This window comes from Pygocentrus nattereri, chromosome 19 (assembly GCF_015220715.1).
Source record: "Pygocentrus nattereri isolate fPygNat1 chromosome 19, fPygNat1.pri, whole genome shotgun sequence".
NCBI classification, from domain to species: Eukaryota; Metazoa; Chordata; class Actinopteri; order Characiformes; family Serrasalmidae; genus Pygocentrus; species Pygocentrus nattereri.
The window spans coordinates 1,602,169-1,623,162 of record NC_051229.1 but is presented as its reverse complement, the minus strand read 5'-3'; the positions used below and the strand labels follow the sequence as shown (position 1 = coordinate 1,623,162).

General features: G+C 44.8%; 1 protein-coding gene across 6 annotated transcripts in view; it reads left to right on the top strand.

The window, feature by feature from the left end:
- arhgef4 (Rho guanine nucleotide exchange factor (GEF) 4) overlaps positions 1-19,417 on the top strand; it is a 186,570-nt gene extending 167,153 nt beyond the window's left edge. For 5 of the 6 annotated variants that reach the window (XM_037547695.1, XM_037547694.1, XM_037547696.1 and 2 more), the window contains 10 exons: positions 3,412-3,588; positions 4,275-4,466; positions 5,628-5,807; positions 6,519-6,751; positions 9,440-9,569; positions 9,669-9,800; positions 11,385-11,628; positions 14,760-14,837; positions 14,937-15,160; positions 18,365-18,503. In XM_037547695.1, coding sequence (XP_037403592.1) covers positions 3,412-3,588; positions 4,275-4,466; positions 5,628-5,807; positions 6,519-6,751; positions 9,440-9,569; positions 9,669-9,800; positions 11,385-11,628; positions 14,760-14,837; positions 14,937-15,154 — 1,584 coding nt within the window. In that variant the 3' untranslated portion in view covers positions 15,155-15,160; positions 18,365-18,503. Of the gene's footprint in view, positions 1-3,411; positions 3,589-4,274; positions 4,467-5,627; positions 5,808-6,518; positions 6,752-9,439; positions 9,570-9,668; positions 9,801-11,384; positions 11,629-14,759; positions 14,838-14,936; positions 15,161-18,364 lie in introns of all 6 variants that reach the window. The other variant, XM_037547698.1, reaches the window with a different exon arrangement.
- Positions 19,418-20,994: the final 1,577 nt, after the last annotated feature.

The window sequence follows — 20,994 nt, the reverse complement described above, 5'->3', positions numbered from 1 at the left end:
TTTAACGTGACATTTTTGTTTTTGCACCAAAGTCCGTTCAGTACGTAGTAAAGCTGCTTTCAAGTGCGAGAGGCGACGTGAGTTTTGTATGAGGAGGAACTCAGTAACCCGGCGTACATGTTCAAGTGTTGGAAAGTAGTTCAAGTTCCTCTCAGGTGAATATCGCTTCTGTCAGAATGAGACCTCGTATCTCCATTTTTGCAGTTCTTGTCATAATTTGAAAATACCCGTTACGAATAGACCACAAGAAATCCACTCCCAGAATTGCCTGGGGGGAAAGTCTGGTTCCATTGACTTCCATTGAAAGTAGAATAAATGTATTTTGTCTCCTGGAAAGTTCTCATTTTGGATATACGAGGTTTTGTTCCAACAATCATAATTGGATTTCTGCAGTTATCCGATTATTCAAATGGTCATGTAAACACCACACTCTGATCAGGAAATCTGATCATTAAAAAATCTGGATTTTAGCTCAGTTATCGGATTTCTCAGTCTGATTTCTGTTGGATTTCTCAGTCTGATTTCTATCGGATTTCTCAGTCTGATTTCTGTTGGATTTCTCAGTCTGATTTCTATCGGATTTCTCAGTCTGATTTCTAGCGGATTTCTCAGTCTGATTTATGTCGGATTTCTCAGTCTGATTTCTATCGGATTTCTCAGTCTGATTTCTGTTGGATTTCTCAGTCTGATTTCTAGCAGATTTCTCAGTCTGATTTCTATCGGATTTCTCAGTCTGATTTCTGTCAGATTTCTCAGTCTGATTTCTATCGGATTTCTCAGTCTGATTTCTAGTAGATTTCTCAGTCTGATTTCTAGCGGATTTCTAAGTCTGATTTCTAGCAGATTTCTCAGTCTGATTTCTAGCAGATTTCTCAGTCTGATTTCTACCGGATTTCTCAGTCTGATTTCTGTCAGATTTCTCAGTCTGATTTCTATCGGATTTCTCAGTCTGATTTCTAGCGGATTTCTAAGTCTGATTTCTAGCAGATTTCTCAGTCTGATTTCTAGCAGATTTCTCAGTCTGATTTCTACCGGATTTCTCAGTCTGATTTCTACCGGATTTCTCAGTCTGATTTCTATCGGATTTCTCAGTCTGATTTCTATCGGATTTCTCAGTCTGATTTCTGTCAGATTTCTCAGTCTGATTTCTATCGGATTTCTCAGTCTGATTTCTAGCGGATTTCTCAGTCTGATTTCTAGCAGATTTGTCAGTCTGATTTCTAGTAGATTTCTCAGTCTGATTTCTAGTGGATTTCTCAGTCTAATTTCTAGCAGATTTCTCAGTCTGATTTCTAGCAGATTTCTCAGTCTGATTTCTACCGGATTTCTCAGTCTGATTTCTATCGGATTTCTCAGTCTGATTTCTGTCAGATTTCTCAGTCTGATTTCTAGCGGATTTTTCAGTCTGATTTCTAGCAGATTTGTCAGTCTGATTTCTAGCGGATTTCTCAGTCTGATTTCTAGCGGATTTCTCAGTTTGCGCGAGATCAGACGATGGATGTTTCTCACAATAATCAGACAGGAGAGATATTAGATTTACTGACAGTATTTAGGATCGTTTTACTTGACGAGATACCACTTATTCGCAGTGTACAGTGAAATCAAAATATCAAGCAAAGTCAAAGCTTCATTAACTAAAAATCACTGAAACAGATGAAGAGCTCAAAGTTTTTCTCGTGGAATAAAGACGTTAATAGAACATGCCGCTGTTTTCTGTGGCTGCATGAGCTTCACTGCAGCTGTGGGTTTGTCTTCAGTGCTGTGCCTGGATAGTGGGATGATCAGCAGGCCCTGAAGAGGGGGAAGGTGGGAAAGTATGTGGGTGCGTTGCTAGGCAACAGTCGCCATGGCAACCACAGTAGGCTGTTGGTTCCGACTGTGTAGTGCTTTAGTGTGTGGCTGTAGAGGATCCCGTGCTGTGCATATGTGTGTGTGTGTGTGTGTGTGTGTGTGTGTGTGTGTGTGTATAGTGTACTAATGTCAAAACATTGGATACATCCACACTCTTCATGGATGAGAACATTGGAGCCTCAAACGGTTCTTTAGTAAAGAAAATTGTCCTGTGTAGAACCACAAACATGCAGAGAAGCCTTTGCATGATTAAAGGGTTTTGTGCATCGTGAAAGGGTTCTTCAGGCTGATGGACGATGTACTGATGGTTCTATATAGAACCCTTATGAAAAGGGTCCTGTGTAGCACCAGAAATGTGCTTAACATCAAAGCAATAGCAGAACCCTTTTTGCGGCTGTATAAAACCAGTTACAACACATTGCCATCAATCTGAAGAACCTTGTGTGTGTGTGTGTGTGTGTGTGTGTGTGTGTGTGTGTGTGTGTGTGTGTGTGTGTGTGTGTGTTTACCCCGGTGTCTGGCGGGGACTGACTGCTGACGCTGCCTTTATTTCTCTTCTTCTGCAAAACACTTCACTTCCATTTCACTGTCCAGACTCTCCTACTGCACAACGCAGGAAATGCGACTGACCGTAACGGGAAAAGGAGGAGCTTTTAGACAAACTCACAGCAGTGGGCTTAGCAACAGAATGGCTCTGTGGGTCAGTGTGAGGACAGTACTGCTGCTGTATTTGACCATTTTTCAAAACAGTTCTTTACAGAAATACACAATGAATAAAACTGTTACAGTTACCGAACAGAACCGAACAGAACCGAACAGAACCGAACCGAACCGGACTCACGGCACGGTCTCCTCTCTTGTTAATACACACTGTGCAGTAAATCATAACCGCTCCTGTAGCGACTCTCAGAGCGTCACACTGTAAACACAGCTGTCTGTCCCACTTCTGTTCACACTCGGGTTTTAAACCCCTCATACCATTTAGTGCAGCACCTGCTCTCGTCTAAATATGGCAAATGTCTTATATGCCCACCCGCCCATCCTTCCACCTGCTCATCCTTCCATCCATCCATCCATCCATCCATCCATCCAAACATCCATCCACCCAACCATCCTTCCATCCATCCACCTGCCCATCCTTCCATCCATCCATCCAAACATCCATCCAAACATCCATTCACCCACCCACTTACCCACCCACCCATCCACCAACCCACCCATCCAAAAGCACCATGTTAATGCGGATATTTATGTTTTTGTGGTTATTTAAATGGTAATTTTAATCGTTTTAATTTAAGTTGAAGTACAGATCTCTTTACTTTTTACAGATATACAAAACCTGTCACTGCATTGCTTTTAAAAAGGTAATGGGTCATAAATTGAACTCTATTCAGGGAAAACGGCGACTATATCAAGATTTAATGAAGAGTAAGTGGCAGTTAGTGTCATGATAATTAGATCCAGATCACTCTGAGCCAGATTAGCGTGTTTAGGTGAAGCGTTTGCTTATATTAAAGCGGTTAAAGTGCTCAATCCCCACTCCTTCCTTCCCCTCTGTAGCTGATCAGTGATGGCAGTGTTTGTGCCGAGGCTCTGTGGGACCACGTCACCATGGACGACCAGGAGTTGGGCTTCAAGGCCGGTGATGTCATCGAAGTAGTGGATGCCACCAATAAGGAGTGGTGGTGGGGTCGAGTGCTGGACAGCGAGGGATGGTTCCCCGCCAGCTTCGTCCGGGTAAGAGACGACATAAGACCACTTGATATCTGTAAATTAAGAGTAAATTGACTGATTGCACTGAATTACACTCTTAAGTGTAAAGATGGTTCTTGGAGGGTTCTTTAGTAAATGGAGTGGTTCTATTTAGAACCATGAGTTCCATATAGAATCATTTGCTTAATGGTTCTCTGCATGATCAAATGGTTCCTCAGATAGCACTAAAAGACGTTCTTCTGTTGTTGCAAACTTGACATTATAACAATAGAAGAACCCTTTTTAGTGCTATTTAGAACCATTTTCTATACAGTTCCACTCTGTAGTTCTACAGTTACAGACTGTAGTCCATCTGTTTCTCTGATACTCTGTTACCCTGTTCTTCAGTGGTCAGGACCCCCATGGACCCCCACAGAGCAGGTACTAACACACCACCACCACGTCAGTGTTACTGCAGTGCTGAGAATGATCCACCACCCAAACAGTACCTGCTCTGTGAGGGTCCATGGGGGTCCTGACCACTGAAGAACAGGGTAACAGAGTATCAGAGAAACAGATGGACTACAGTCTGTAACTGTAGAACATATATATATATAAATAAAACATTTTATGAATGCATCTTCAAAGAACCTGGTTTGATATGAGCCAAATGTTTGAGTGTTTGTGTAGATGTGACGTTCGGGGCATCGCGATGCCTCTGTCGTTGGCAGTTACGTGTGAACCAAGATGAGCCGATGGATGATTATCTGGCGCAGCTGGAGGGAGCTCCAGAGGGGGGCGCTGGCGTGTGCCGCTCGCTGGGGCCCGGCCTCCCCTGCAAAGAGCAGATGAGGGCCAACGTCATCAATGAAATCATGAGCACAGAGAGGGACTACATCAAACACCTGAAGGACATCTGTGAGGTCAGTCCAAATCCTTCCTCAGCACCTGTCCTGGTCCTAGTGGATCGCTTGCAGCCACATCAAGCCGAGTTCAAAGTTTAGGACTTCTTACGATTAGCTGGATACGTTGGTCATCTTCGGGTGCTTAGCTGGATACCTAGCTAGAAAAGAAGAGCTACTTTAATTAAAGTCTCAGGAAAAACAGAGTGTGTGCTCGAGGGCTGTGATCTGGTGTCCATAGATCATCCCAGCCGTGATCTTATTGGTGATAACTCCCTCCTCGAGTGCTCTACTGCTTTAATACAGCAGTTAAATAAATACAGTAAGAAATGAATAAACTGGCCGTGAACGCGGCTTTAATATGTTTTAATGTTCAGTTCCTTCCTCCTAATTAGAGCTCCTTAACGAGCAGCTCGTCAGAGTAACGAGCTCCGCCCACTCGCTGCTCAGCCGGCAGTTCGTTCTCCAGCTCCTTACACTAAATTCCCAAACTGTCGTCTCCACTGAGCAGCTTTTCAGTCGGCAGCTGTGACAGAAGAACAGCTGAACAACCTGGAATCAGCCAGAAATGAACCCAACACCAATCGCCAGACGTGTCTGATCTTCAGAGTCGGACCAAATCAGACTGAGCCGTAAAACTGAACCAATATCAGGTTCAGCTCAGTTTGGTCAGTTTGTCCAGATCAGTATTAATGTTGTTTTGTTCCAGTCGGTCTGTAAAGCTTCTTACAGCCCGTTTAGTTTGGCGAATGGTGTTGGGTTCATTTCTGGCTGATTCCAGGTTGTTCAGCTGTTCTTCTGTCACAGCTGCCGACTGAAAAGCTGCTCAGTGGAGACGACAGTTTGGGAATTTAGCGTCGTCTCGTCTTCAGAGTCGGACCAAATCGGCTGTCGGTCAGATGTGGTCTTAACAGTGTCCGTTTTCTGTTTGTGGCAAAGTAAGAAGTTCACCTGCAAGACCAAGATTACCCTGATTAGAGAGGAAACACAGATTTAGGTAAATGTTCAGTGCAGAGCTGAAGTGCCTTAATTCCAGTGTTAGGAACGTGACTAGTGAGTGAAGGGAGACACTAACATGGTGTCCGGCTGATTGTGAAGGCCAGAAAAAAGGAAACCGGTAAAAGGTGTAAACCCGTTCGTTAACAGTGACTTACGTTCATTTCTTCTGTCCGTGAACTTTAGGGCTATATCAAACAGTGCCGCAAACGAACCGACATGTTCACCGAGGAGCAGCTGCGGACGATCTTCGGGAACATCGACGAGCTCTACCGCTTCCAGAAGAAGTTTCTGAAAGGCCTGGAGAAAAAGTTCAATAAAGAGCAACCTCATCTCAGCGAGATCGGCTCCTGCTTCCTGGAGAACGTAAGACGGAAAAGGACGTTTCTTTTTGTTGTGTCTGTCTGTCTGTCTGCTGCCTGTCTGTCTGTCTGTCTGTCTGTCTGTCTATCTATCTATCTATCTATCTGACTGTCTGTCTGTCTGTCTATCTATCTATCTATCTATCTATCTATCTATCTGACTGTCTGTCTGTCTGTCTGTCTGTCTGCCTGCCTGCCTATCTATCTATCTATCTATCTATCTATCTATCTATCTATCTATCTATCTATCTATCTATCTATCTATCTATCTATCTATGTCTGTCTGTCTGTCTGTCTGTCTGTGCATCTATCTGTTGGGTATAAAGTAAGTTAGAGAAGGAAAAAACACACTTTACTTGTAATGTAAGTCAATGGAACCGGACGTTTTGGGCCGTTTGTTTTGGTCCCATCATCATGAAATTTGAAATTTACACAGTGTGAAGAGAAACAGGCAGTTAGAAATTATGGCAAAAACCTGAAGAGATGGAGATACGAGGTTTTCTTCTGACAACAGCGAAATCTTTTCAAGTACCTTTGATTTTCTTTGATTTGATTCCACAGTTTGTTAATTTCTAGTGAACGCTAGACAAAGTATTATGAAAGGATTGTTGACAGGAATATGATCAGTTATCCATTTTCGTGTTGTTCAAAAAGAAGAGGAAGATGAACTCTTAAGAAACTGAACTTGGTTGCATATCGTCGTCTCCTTCTCCAGCAAACAGAGTTCCAGATCTACTCAGAGTACTGCAACAACCACCCCAACGCCTGCGTGCAGCTCTCCAAACTGATGAAGATAAAGAAATACGTGTTCTTCTTCGAGGCCTGTCGTCTGCTCCAGAAGATGATCGACATCTCTCTGGACGGCTTCCTCCTCACGCCTGTTCAGAAGATCTGTAAATACCCTCTGCAGCTGGCGGAGCTGCTCAAATACACCAACCCTCAGCACAGGTAAGGCAAACGCTCACTACCACGTCAGCTGAGTGATGCCTAATTAGGAACCATTAACCTTTCCTAGACTGCTGTACTGGTACCAGCACACTTGAGCTTTTTAATACAACGTTTTTATACGTCAAATCGTCCAGCAATACAGTGATGCAGTAAATCGTTAGAAAGCTTAAAATCTCAGGATTCGACTCCCACAAACCAGTTTACTACCCCATTTCCAAAAAAGTTGAGATGGGGCAACAAAAGGCTGGTAATGCTAGAAAACACCCTGTGGTTGATTGGCAGCAGTTCAGTATCATGATTGGGTATAAAGAGCATCTCAGAGAGGCGGAGTCTTTCAGAAGTAAAGAGGAGGAGGGGTCACCACTCTGTGAAAGACTGCACCATCAATTATTGGAACACCTCAAGAAAAATGTAAAACAGCAAAGAGCTTCTGCTTTTCATCGTCTACGGTACAGAACATCATTAAAGACTCAGAGAATCTGGAAATCTCTGTATGTAAAGGACGAGGCCAAAAACCAGTATTTACTGGCCGTGATCTGGTAAGGGTCCCGCCGGTCCCGCCTGCTGCCAGCAGAGGGCGACGGCAGCAAGGTGTCCAGCCTGCGTCACCAGCTGCCAGCAGAGGGCGACGGCAGAAAGAGGCCATAACTTCAGGAAACTCCAATTCCCAGAAGTCTTCGGGCTGATTAGGTATAAGTCAATTCACCTGCGGACTCCTCTACTTAAGCCTGTGGCAAACAGTAGCGTTTGTCACACCTTTATAGGTGGGTGACCGGTACGGTACTTAGTGTAAGAAGAGAAAAGAAGAGAAAAGAAATCAAAAACTTCAAAACTAAGTAGTAAAGAGGACTACAAAGAACAAATGGTCCCAGACTCTACCTCCCCTTCACTCTAATAGAGGAGGTTTATTTTGTTTTCCCTTTCTTTTATTTCATCTAACTCCAGTTTGCCACCTCTGCATTTTCCCTTCTTTGAGATGCTGCCATCACCTGTGCGTCCCGTTGGCGCAGCAGTAACTCCATGGACAGCGGCTCAGTACAGTGACGGTTCGAGCCTGGCTTGGGTTCACCTCAGTCACAACCTTCCAAACATGCCTGCCCCTATAAACTTATGGTCCCCTTCTCACTGTTTTTTCATCTCTGCACTTGGGTCCACCTCCCCGCCATCCCGTAAAAGTTCTTTGGGCCCTCAGGCAGCACTGCATTAAAAACAGACATGATTCTGTAGTGGAAATCACTGAAAACCACTGTCTGTGAACACCGTTCATCACTGCATCCACAAACACTGTTAAACTCTAAAACACAAAGAAGAACCCAAATATAAACAGGACCCAGAAACGCTGCCACCTTCTCTGGGCCCGAGCTCATTTAAAATGGACTGAGGGGAAGTGGAAAAGTGTCCTGTGGGCCGATGGATCAACTTTAGGAAATCATGGACACTGTGTCCTCCAGGCTGAAGACCACTCAGCTCATCAGTGCTTAGTTCTAAAGCCAGTATTCATGATGGTTTAGGGGGCATTAGTGCTCATGGCCTGGGTGACGTGCTCATCTGTGAAGGCTCCATTAAAGCTGAATGATATAAACATGTTTTATCAACATCTGCTGCCGTCCAGACGACGTCTTTTTCAGGGAAGGCCTTGATTATTTCAGCCGTACGATGTCAAACCACATTCTGCCTGTGTTACAGCAGCACTGCTCTGTATTAAAAGAGTCCGGGTGCTAAACTGACCTGCCTGCAGTCCAGACCGGTCACCACTGAGAACATTTGGCACATTATAAAATGAAAAATATGACAAATGAGCTCCTGAAACTGACGATCAGCTGAAATCCTGAATCAGACAAGAACAGGAATCATTTCACTGTCAGAGCTGCAGCAGCGTCTCCTCAGTTCCCAAACACTGACAGAGCTGTTAAAGAAGAGCTGATGGACTCAGCGGTAAACAGACCCGTCCCAACTTTTTTGGAACATGCTGTTGGCATCAAACTCAAAATGGGCATATTTTAAAAAAAAATTAAATTTCAACATTTGATTTGTCTTTGTACCATTTTCAGTTAAATATTGGGTTTAAAGGATTTACACATCAATTCATCCTATTATTTACATTCTGCACAGCATCCCAACTTTTTTGGAAATGGGGTTGTATGATCTGTTATTCACAGCAGCTATGATCGTCCCATTTGCAACATCAGCACCCAATGATCAAAGGCTAACAAATGTGTCCTCATCTTCGAAGCCTCGCAGCCTCCACAGACACCATAATCTAAATCATGAGGTCTGACAACGTGGCAAGAGTCAGAGATCAGGTTAGAGATCTGAGTCAGTACGAAACGAACTCCTCAATTCTAGACTCTGTTAATCTGAGTCAGTAATTCATACAGTTATTATAAAAAAACGAGTGTGCTTCTTCAACTGGGACTGAGATCATGACTGTTGAGTATGATCGAACAGCGCTGGTTAAGGCAAAATAGGGGCAACGGGTAACCGGTTAAAACCAATGCTTGAATATTTATGAAGGGTTTTTTTTTTTTTTTTGGCTTGTGTTTTTATGGATACTTGAACTACGTTTTAAGTGTTATTCAGGGCATATGAATGTTATGAAGTTCCTATGTAGACGAGACAAATTCTGACTTGGCTGGATATGTGACCATGATGGGAATATGACCTGTTCATTTTTCCTCATGAATGCAGAGATTATAAGGATGTGGAGGCTGCTTTAAACGCCATGAAGAACGTGGCCAGGCTGATCAATGAGAGGAAGCGCCGTCTGGAGAACATCGATAAGATTGCCCAGTGGCAGAGCTCCATAGAGGACTGGGAGGTAGAGTCGCTCAGATGTTGGGAATCCGGTTCATAGCAGTTACTGCAGCTTCAGCTTTCATGGGCCTCAAACTCTTTGTGCTGTTTGTTTCCTCTGCAGGGTGAAGATGTTCTCAGCAGGAGTTCTGACCTGATCTTCTCAGGAGACCTCACTAAGATCTCTCAGCCTCAGGCGAAGGGCCAGCAGCGCATGTTCTTCCTCTTCGATCACCAGCTGGTCTTTTGCAAGAAAGTCAGTACCAGTAAAGCTAGAGATACGTTTGGCCGTCAGGCCTGGCATCTTTTCACTCTGGTTATATTACAGCTAATTGGAATATCTCAATGTGAAGCATGCAGGGTTACTTTGTTAGGTCTAATGACTTTGAGTGACATCAGCAGATCTCATACTTGGCCTGGCTGGTTCCTCAACTGTGTATTTTCCATGTTAAATATAAGTTAGGCTACCATAATTATTCAGTTAACCAGTTACTTGATTAAAACAAGAGATAGTAGGCATAAGCTACATTCTCTATGAAATGTTTTAGTTATTACTTTGCAGTTTGAATGAGTAACAGTAAATCTGCAGGTTGTTATAAAGCCCTGTTCAGCAGTCTCAACACTCTCCACAGGGGGGCACTACTGACACTAACATTAGTATAAGATCTATAGTATAGAGCAGATGTCACTAATAGGCCGGACCACAGACCGAGGCCGGACCAAGATGCTGTCCTATGTGGACCTGGACCTGTAACTGAGAATTGTTTAATTTGGATGGGGTGGTCCGGTTTTAATCAGTGTAACATTTCTAGTCATTACGGTGGCTTTAGCAGCCCAAGACTCCCAGACCAGTCGCATGCACTGTAAATATCACACGCTACTCAGCCAATCAGATCTGTTTACGATGAGCTCTGAGACTCGAGTGGGTGACGCCACACAGGGAAGGGACGAGGAGAGAAACAGCAGTCAGAGAAGAAAGTGAGTCAGAGGGAAGTTATTCCACATGACGTGATCTAAAAAGAGGAAACTGACAGTAAATGTTGGTGAAATCTGACCGAACTGGACTTTATTTGATCTGATGGTCAGTAAATGTTGGTGAAATCTGACCGAACTGGACATAATTTGATCTGATGTTCAGCTGTCGACTGTATGAGATGCTGATATTCCTACTCGGCTACTTCAGTAAACAGTACATGGCGCTTAGTCAGGATGCAGGTTAGACGTTATGATGTTCTGGACCTTCACTTGAGGACATTTTCTCTAACTGGACCTTACTAAATTGTAATGAAATACTCCTGGTATAGAGGAAACCCACACCAGCAGGATCTCACTAATGTTCCTAGGTTTGTAGTAATAAAGTACATGTACAGTCAGCCAAGCCATGTTCAGTGTCTTACTACTTTAATTTTACTCTGGAGCTACGAGGCTAATGTACACACTTAAAAACCAGGATTATTTGGTTCTATACAGAACCGTGAACACCCAAAGAACCCTTTGAATAATTAAAGGGTTCTTTGCATGGTGAAATGGTTCTGCAGACTGACCGAGAATGCACCGTCTATGATTCTGTCTAGCACCAAAAAGGGTTCTTCTGTTACAAGCTTGACATTGTAACAATACAAGAACCCTTTTCAAAAACTTTCTATATAGAGCCACCTTAACAATGCAAAGAACCCTTTATTTGTGAGTTCATGGTTCTATATAGAACTTTTTAAACCAAGAACCCTTGAAGAACCATTTTTAAGAGCGTAGCTAGCACAGTGTAACTTGTGGTATAATCAGACATCAGATGCTTAGATTTGACCCACATTTTAAAGTGATGTTTGATGTATTTACCCAGGATCTGCTGCGGCGGGACATTTTGTACTACAAGGGTCGCCTGGACATGGATGAGATGGAGGTGCTGGACGTGGAGGACGGTAAAGATAAAGACCTGAACGTGAGCGTGAAGAATGCGGTGAAGCTCGTCTCTCCGGGCAGAGAGGAGGTCCACCTGCTGTGTGCCAAAAAACCTGAGCTGAAACAGCGGTGGCTGCGAGCCTTCAGGGACGAGAGGGAGCAGGTCCAGCATGACCTGGACACGGGTCAGTTTGTGGCAACAAATAATTGACATTCATTTAATCCTACTGTCCTGTCCTCTCCAGTTCCTTTTTGTCTGCTGCCACTATAATTCAGAATTCCACCTGTGCAACAAGTGATTTACAGTGCAGCGAAACGGTAGAAGCCGTATCGCCCCCTACGCTTCCTGTAGTGTATTTCAGTCTGTCAGAGCGACTGTGCGGATCATATGAACATTATAGAGCTTTTTAAATGAAACTGTAGAAGCCGTATCGCCCCCTACGCTTCCTGTAGTGTATTACAGTCTGTCAGAGCGACTGTGCGGATCATATGAACGTTATAGAGCTTTTTAAATGAAGCGGTAGAAGCCGTGTCGCCCCCTACGCTTCCTGTAGTGTATTACAGTCTGTCAGAGCGACTGTGCGGATCATATGAACGTTATAGAGCTTTTTAAATGAAGCGGTAGAAGCCGTGTCGCCCCCTACGCTTCCTGTAGTGTATTACAGTCTGTCAGAGCGACTGTGCGGATCATATGAACGTTATAGAGCTTTTTAAATGAAGCGGTAGAAGCCGTGTCGCCCCCTACGCTTCCTGTAGTGTATTACAGTCTGTCAGAGCGACTGTGCGGATCATATGAACGTTATAGAGCTTTTTAAATGAAGCGGTAGAAGCCGTGTCGCCCCCTACGCTTCCTGTAGTGTATTACAGTCTGTCAGAGCGACTGTGCGGATCATATGAACGTTATAGAGCTTTTTAAATGAAGCGGTAGAAGCCGTGTCGCCCCCTACGCTTCCTGTAGTGTATTACAGTCTGTCAGAGCGACTGTGCGGATCATATGAACGTTATAGAGCTTTTTAAATGAAGCGGTAGAAGCCGTGTCGCCCCCTACGCTTCCTGTAGTGTATTACAGTCTGTCAGAGCGACTGTGCGGATCATATGAACGTTATAGAGCTTTTTAAATGAAGCGGTAGAAGCCGTGTCGCCCCCTACGCTTCCTGTAGTGTATTACAGTCTGTCAGAGCGACTGTGCGGATCATATGAACGTTATAGAGCTTTTTAAATGAAGCGGTAGAAGCCGTGTCGCCCCCTACGCTTCCTGTAGTGTATTACAGTCTGTCAGAGCGACTGTGCGGATCATATGAACGTTATAGAGCTTTTTAAATGAAGCGGTAGAAGCCGTGTCGCCCCCTACGCTTCCTGTAGTGTATTACAGTCTGTCAGAGCGACTGTGCGGATCATATGAACGTTATAGAGCTTTTTAAATGAAGCGGTAGAAGCCGTGTCGCCCCCTACGCTTCCTGTAGTGTATTACAGTCTGTCAGAGCGACTGTGCGGATCATATGAACGTTATAGAGCTTTTTAAATGAAGCGGTAGAAGCCGTGTCGCCCCCTACGCTTCCTGTAGTGTATTACAGTCTGTCAGAGCGACTGTGCGGATCATATGAACGTTATAGAGCTTTTTAAATGAAGCGGTAGAAGCCGTGTCGCCCCCTACGCTTCCTGTAGTGTATTACAGTCTGTCAGAGCGACTGTGCGGATCATATGAACGTTATAGAGCTTTTTAAATGAAGCGGTAGAAGCCGTGTCGCCCCCTACGCTTCCTGTAGTGTATTACAGTCTGTCAGAGCGACTGTGCGGATCATATGAACGTTATAGAGCTTTTTAAATGAAGCGGTAGAAGCCGTGTCGCCCCCTACGCTTCCTGTAGTGTATTACAGTCTGTCAGAGCGACTGTGCGGATCATATGAACGTTATAGAGCTTTTTAAATGAAGCGGTAGAAGCCGTGTCGCCCCCTACGCTTCCTGTAGTGTATTACAGTCTGTCAGAGCGACTGTGCGGATCATATGAACGTTATAGAGCTTTTTAAATGAAGCGGTAGAAGCCGTGTCGCCCCCTACGCTTCCTGTAGTGTATTACAGTCTGTCAGAGCGACTGTGCGGATCATATGAACGTTATAGAGCTTTTTAAATGAAGCGGTAGAAGCCGTGTCGCCCCCTACGCTTCCTGTAGTGTATTACAGTCTGTCAGAGCGACTGTGCGGATCATATGAACGTTATAGAGCTTTTTAAATGAAGCGGTAGAAGCCGTGTCGCCCCCTACGCTTCCTGTAGTGTATTACAGTCTGTCAGAGCGACTGTGCGGATCATATGAACGTTATAGAGCTTTTTAAATGAAGCGGTAGAAGCCGTGTCGCCCCCTACGCTTCCTGTAGTGTATTACAGTCTGTCAGAGCGACTGTGCGGATCATATGAACGTTATAGAGCTTTTTAAATGAAGCGGTAGAAGCCGTGTCGCCCCCTACGCTTCCTGTAGTGTATTACAGTCTGTCAGAGCGACTGTGCGGATCATATGAACGTTATAGAGCTTTTTAAATGAAGCGGTAGAAGCCGTGTCGCCCCCTACGCTTCCTGTAGTGTATTACAGTCTGTCAGAGCGACTGTGCGGATCATATGAACGTTATAGAGCTTTTTAAATGAAGCGGTAGAAGCCGTGTCGCCCCCTACGCTTCCTGTAGTGTATTACAGTCTGTCAGAGCGACTGTGCGGATCATATGAACGTTATAGAGCTTTTTAAATGAAGCGGTAGAAGCCGTGTCGCCCCCTACGCTTCCTGTAGTGTATTACAGTCTGTCAGAGCGACTGTGCGGATCATATGAACGTTATAGAGCTTTTTAAATGAAGCGGTAGAAGCCGTGTCGCCCCCTACGCTTCCTGTAGTGTATTACAGTCTGTCAGAGCGACTGTGCGGATCATATGAACGTTATAGAGCTTTTTAAATGAAACAGTAGAAGCCGTGTCGCCCCCTACGCTTCCTGTAGTGTATTACAGTCTGTCAGAGCGACTGTGTGGATCATATGAACGTTATAGAGCTTTTTAAATGAAGCGGTAGAAGCCGTGTCGCCCCCTACGCTTCCTGTAGTGTATTACAGTCTGTCAGAGCGACTGTGCGGATCATATGAACGTTATAGAGCTTTTTAAATGAAACAGGTCAACAAAATAAAGACCTTGTTCCATCATAACTGTATAGTCCTACTCAAAGCCAAGTTATCAGTCTGTATCCATATGACCCTTTTCGGATTTTAGTCCTGCTTTTGTCTTCATTTGCACAATTTGTGTGAAATCAATTATTTAATTTATTTATTATAAATTTTTACAGGATTTTCCATCACAGAAGTGCAGAAGAAGCAGGCCATGCAGAACGCATGCAAAAGCCATCCTGCTGGGAAACCCAAAGGTAAATATTAGAAGAAGAATTTCTCACTCAGCGGCTTTATTTTCTGAAAAGAGTATTTGTCTCTGTCGCCATCACACCTCTTTCCTTCACCTGCCTCAGCCCTGCAGCACCTGCTGGCCCTCAAAGCTCCTCCACTCCTCCGCTCAAAAAGCTCCAAGTGCCTCCATTTCCCAGAATCCCCAGCCAGGGCGCCCCTAGTTTCTCCTCTGCTGCCTGATGTTCCCCGGTTCAGGCTGGGCTGGGGCATTAGAGCGCCCCCTGGAGTCCTGCGTAGGGCTTTTTCCTGGGTGTCCTCTCAGAATAGAGAGCTCCAGTAGACAGGGGTAACTCCACTAAGTGCAATGGTCTTAACGTAGACTGCCTGTCAAAAGTTTGGGGACATCTTGCCTTCTTTTGGAACGTTTGATCTACAGGTTCATCATGAATCAGCTCTGAGCTCTGAGCTGATGTTTTGTGTGTTTTTTATCTTCTCATCTTCATCTTTTATCAAAGTATGTCCTTGATATGAAGAGCAGCTTCGGTCTAAATAATGATCTGGTCCAGAGCTGGTTTAAACAGCCTGTTTGAGTTCTGATCAGTGACATCACCACATTTCTTTGTATAGTGCTTTTTGCAACCAGTGCTGGCGCAGAGCAGCTTTGCAGAAAAGCAGTTTAGGCAGGATCAAGAGAATAAAAATAAAACATGAAGGAGTCCATGTAGGGTGGTGAATTCATTGAAGGTGAATGTAAGGAACTGAATCCGGTTCTAAGCCCCCACGAGCAAGTCAGAGATGACCGTGGTGAGGGGAAAAACTCCCTAGGAGAGGAACCTGGAGAGGAACCCACGTTCAAGGGAGGAACCCATCTTCCTCTGGTCGACCCCGGATGAAGAGAGAGAATCTCGCTGGCTCGTTCATTATAAGACACTCCAAAGAAGTTTAGAGCTTGATCATCTTTCAGAGATATTCTGAGGTAAAATGGGTATAGCCTTTGGTTTTACTCCTAAGCACGGTCTCTTAAGTGTGGCAGCTGGAGCTGCAGCTTTGCTCTGCCTCAGGGTGGCGCTGTAGCAGACCAGCTCACCCAGTTGGTCCTTCATAACCTAGAAACTGCAACTCTGCCCAGATTCCTCAAACACTTTCCAATGAGCTGCAGCAGATCTGAAAACCTGAGAACTCGCCCAGTTTCTCGAGAGTTTGGAGTGAAGAGTAACTGTTCCTCATTCCTCAGTTACTGTGAGGAAGAGCGCAGAACCGCACTGGAACCGAGACTCTACAGAAGAACAGCTGATAGAACAGACATTTACTGACACTGAAGCATCAGCGCTGCTATGGAGCGCGTTAGCAGCCAGACACGGGACCCCCGAATACCAGGGGGTCTCTCACACAGTGGAAGTCCCCAAACGTTTGAAAGGCAGTGTCTGCACTGGGTTTTGCTTAACAATTATGTTCGTTCACTGACCTGCTGTCCGTCCATCACAACTACTCAAGATACATTTCCAGTCCATCAGTCACTCTGGAATAAATAACACGTCTGCTGTACATCGGCTGAGAAGTCCAGACGTCCGGAGAGGCCACAAGCCATGACTACTCTTCTTTTTTTTTTTTTACCATTATCTTGAGATTATGACTTATCTTGTGATCTTGAACAACTTTGATCATGATCACCAGATATTTATCTTAACAACTCTTATCTTAAGATCCCAAAACAATTAAGCTGTTATCTTGATCAGGCCTTACTATCTTGTGGTCTGAAGATAACAACTTGTTATCTTGATCAAGTTAATTAAGTCATTATCTCAACATCTTTATCTTGAGATCATGACTTGGGTATCTTGTAGTCTCAAGATAACAACTGTTTTCTTGAGATCACAACTTATCTTAAGATCACGACAACTAATATTGTGATCTCAAAATAACAACGTTGTTGATCAACCATCCAGAAAGTTGCATCTACCTGATGGCCTCTCTGGACGTCTGTAGAGAAGCTGTTGGTGCGTCTGTTTTCTCTAATCCACGTCACTTCAACTCACAGCATTAAAACATCAGATTCCAGTGTTTCTAAACTGCTAATGTGCCTTTTTGTTCTGATTTCTGTATAAAATCTGATTTTGCTCACCACCCCCTCCTCTTACCACCCCAAATATGAGCGATCAGCCAAGACGTGCTTGAAGTTTCCATCATTAGTGTTAGAGCTGCTAATGTAGCTGAGAAGTAATGGAAATGCACTCACCAGCCACTTTATTAGGTACAATGTTCAATTGCTTGTTAACACAAATAGCTGATCAGCCAATCACACGGCCGCAGCTCACTGCATTCAGGCGTGTAGAGGTGGTCAAGACGACTTGCTGAAGTGCAGACCGAGCATCAGAACGGGGAAGAAAGGGGATTTAAGGGGCTTTGAACGTGGCGTGGTTGTTGGTGCCAGACGGGCTGGTCTGAGTATTTCAGAAACTGCTGATCTGCTGGGATTTTCACACACAACCATCTCTAGGGTTTACAGAGAACAGTCCGAAAAAGAGGAAATATCCAGTGAGCGGTCAGTTGTGTGGACGAAAATGCCTTGTTGATGTGAGAGGTCAGAGGAGAACGGGCAGACTGGTTCCAGATGATAGAAAGGCAGCAGGAACTCAAATAACCAACCAGAATCTCTGAGGAACGTTTCCAACACCTTGCTGAAAGTCTGACACGAAGAATTAAGACAGTTCTGAAGGTGAAAGGGGGTCCAACCTTTTACTAGCAAGGGGTACCTAATAAAGTGGCCGGTGAGTGTATGTACACCTATTAGCATGAAGGGAACCGTGTCCGATGTGGTTTCAGACACCAGAATGTCGTGCCGTGCTGTGCAGATGGACACGAGTGCATCACAGAGCTAAAATCATAGCTATACGTCTAAAGGCCGCGTTGGGTTCAGCCAGGCGCGACGGTGGCGCCACCGTTTTGGGAAGTCGGCGTCGCTGCTGGACTGCATTCAGTACCAGCTTAAGAGAAATACTGTCCAAAATGACACCAATTCAGGACCATTACACTGAACTTACCAGGTGTTTCAGCCTGAACTGGTGTCTAAATGCGGCGCAGTACTGGGCATAACTACAGGCCATTGGAGGGTCATATAAAAACGACTCCCTTGGCACATAAAGCTGCACCAATGGACCATAAAATAAAATCCAGGGTTTTTATGGAGCCCTGCTGGTGACGTCCTAAAATAAAAAATAATGAGTGGCTCTGACTTAGTAAGGCGTGGGAATGAGCTCATGCCTTATTAAGCTGTGTTCAAAGCTTAATTATCTCGTTCACACAGCTTAAGTCATGGCCTCGCATTAGACTCTCATTCCCATGCCTTATCTTATATGTGCCCACACCTTATGTGATGTCACCAGCAGGGCTCCGTAGGTTTTTTAAATCTAAAGAAGCAAACTTCCGTCGGCGAACACGTCTTGGCTGGTGGGCTGCGTTTGGGATAAGAGGAGGGGAAACTGGCTAGAGCTGAATTTTTCCCCCACACCGTTTCTTTGACCTTCCTAAAATTCCCTGTTTTCTTCCACAGCGGTGACGAGGCCCTATTATGACTTGTTGTTGCGTCAGAAGCACCCGGCGCTGCCCGCCTCTCTGCCCCAGCAGCAGGTCATCATGCTGGCCGAACCCAAACGTAAAACCTCCAACTTCTGGCACAACATCGGACGCTTGACGCCGTTCAAAAAATGAGGGACCCCCACCAGAGACTCGAGCTTGTGCCTAAACTTGTGTTTTTATCCTTTTTTTTTTGTTATATAACGTTTTTCTTTGGTTTTCAATCGAGAAAGCACTTTATGGGTTGATTACGATACAATCGCACCACGGCTCCCGGACTGACGATCAGGAGCCTCATCCACGCTTCTCTTTTGGGCAGCAGCACTCGGACAGTGGCTACTTCTGCTTGACCGCTACAGCTAAAACTGCAAGAACCGCTAAAACTGCACTCGAATGGCACTAATGCGACTACTGCTGCAGGTCATCATGCTTTCGGTCCAGTTTCTCTTCTTTAAAAACACAAAAAAATGAAAGGACTTCTCCAAAAACATTGTTTTATTATTTATTTTCAACTCTCCAATGTATGCCAGCTCCACAGTGCCCGACAAACTAGCATTTTATATGTAATTTAATACTTTGTGTGATCTGTAACGACGTTTTAAAGTTTTCCAAAAGGGTTCTGCGCAGCGTTCTCCTGGACGAGGCAGAAGGTCTTGATTCATTACTGTAATATTTCTTTTTTTCAGGTGAATCTGCTGATTTTGTTTGTGTAATGCATTTACTCAGAATATCACAAATACTCCTTGTAAAGGCTCCAAGTCACACTGAGTGACACTCTTCAGTCTTCGTGGTTTCAAATCGGCGTTTCCCGCATTTCTACTCATCCGGCCTTCCCGCCTACGAACCTCCTCCGTAACGAACTTCTCTTCTGAAGTGCCACTCAGTACGTAACCCAGACGTTGTGATGGGGTCGCATGAATTGCTGTAAAACTTGACATTACTGGACATCGTCAACCCAAACCAGACGTCCGAACACTCAGTCGTTCTGATGGCTAACTGTAAACATGAATAAAAGTATGTTTGACAGTCGCGTCCGACACGTTTTACTGTGGCAGCAACTTTGAGAAAATCAGACGCGCTGCAGGTTTTAATCATGTGAACAGGTTCCTTCTTAAGTTCAGGCCTACTTGGGTTCCTGTGGAACTCCACAGTATCCGGAATGTCTTGGGGTAACGAGGTGGATGGATGCAATCAGAGGGATCATGAACCAGCCATTCAGAAGATATTCTGGAGGAACACTGTCCATGTGGTCACCAGCAGTGGAAACGACTTAATGGCACTTAATCATAATCCTAATTAATATTCCGGGGTCGGACCAATCAGAGTGCAGGGGCTTGTCTGTGGCCGTGTTACCGAAATGATTAAGATTGGACCGTATCGAAATAAAACACAGGGGGGTTTTATGGGGCGGAGCCCTGCTGGTGACGGCTTAAAATACATATAAACAAAAATAACGTGTGGCCATGACTTAGTAAGGTGCGGGAGCAAGATAATCAAGTCATGGCCACAACTTAGTAAGGCGTGGGAATGAGCTCATGCCTTTTATTAAGCTGTGTTCAGGGCTTAATTATCTCATTCCCATGCCTTACCAATGTCATGTCCACATGTTAGGATCTCGTTCCAACGCCTTACCAAGTCATGGCCACAACTTAGTAAAGCGTGGGAACAAGATCATGCCTTATTAGGCTGTGTTCAAGGCTTATCTCATTCACACAGCTTGGTCATGGCTGTGCATTAGGATCTTGTTCCTTACGATTTTAAGATTAGGGCTGATCGATTATGGTTGAGATCAGGATTATTGATCAGGGTTATTGATCAGGATTATTGATCAGGGTACACACTGACTGGTAATGTGCGTTTATAGAACTTTTAAAACGGGTCTTTTAAACATGGATTTCCTCGAGCTTCATATAAAATAATCCAACTGGAAAACAAAACAAAGGGGGCGCTGAATGTACAACAGCACAGGAGCATCACTGTGAAAAGGAAGGCAGCACAAGAACCACAATAAGTCTGATCACTCACTGGGCCTCGTTCTCCAATCGGTTCTTAAAGAATCAGAACCAGAACCAAGCTCTACTGGCCGGGTCTGCTGCGCATACAAGGAATAGGGTTTAGGGTACAGGAGCTCACAGAGCACAGAATCAGACATTCACATGCAGGGAATAAGATAAATATAACAAAATAAAATAAAACCTGCATTCATACCATCACACACACACACACACACACACACACACACACACACACAGTCACACACACAGTCACACCTGTAAGCCTTACAATGCAAAGTAAGTCTGAAGTTAAAGTGCTGAGTGCAGCAGCAGTTAAAGGGTGTATAGTGGCAGAGAAAGAGATCAATGAGGTAACGGTCAGATAAGTGGGGTAACAGTGAGATGGGTGGGGTAATAAGGCGGGTATGTGGGGTGACGGTCAGATCGGTGGGGTAACAAGGCGGGTATGTGGGGTGACGGTCAGATCGGTGGGGTAACAAGGCGGGTATGTGGGGTGACGGTCAGATCGGTGGGGTAACAAGGCGGGTATGTGGGGTGACGGTCAGATCGGTGGGGTAACAAGGCGGGTATGTGGGGTGACGGTCAGATCGGT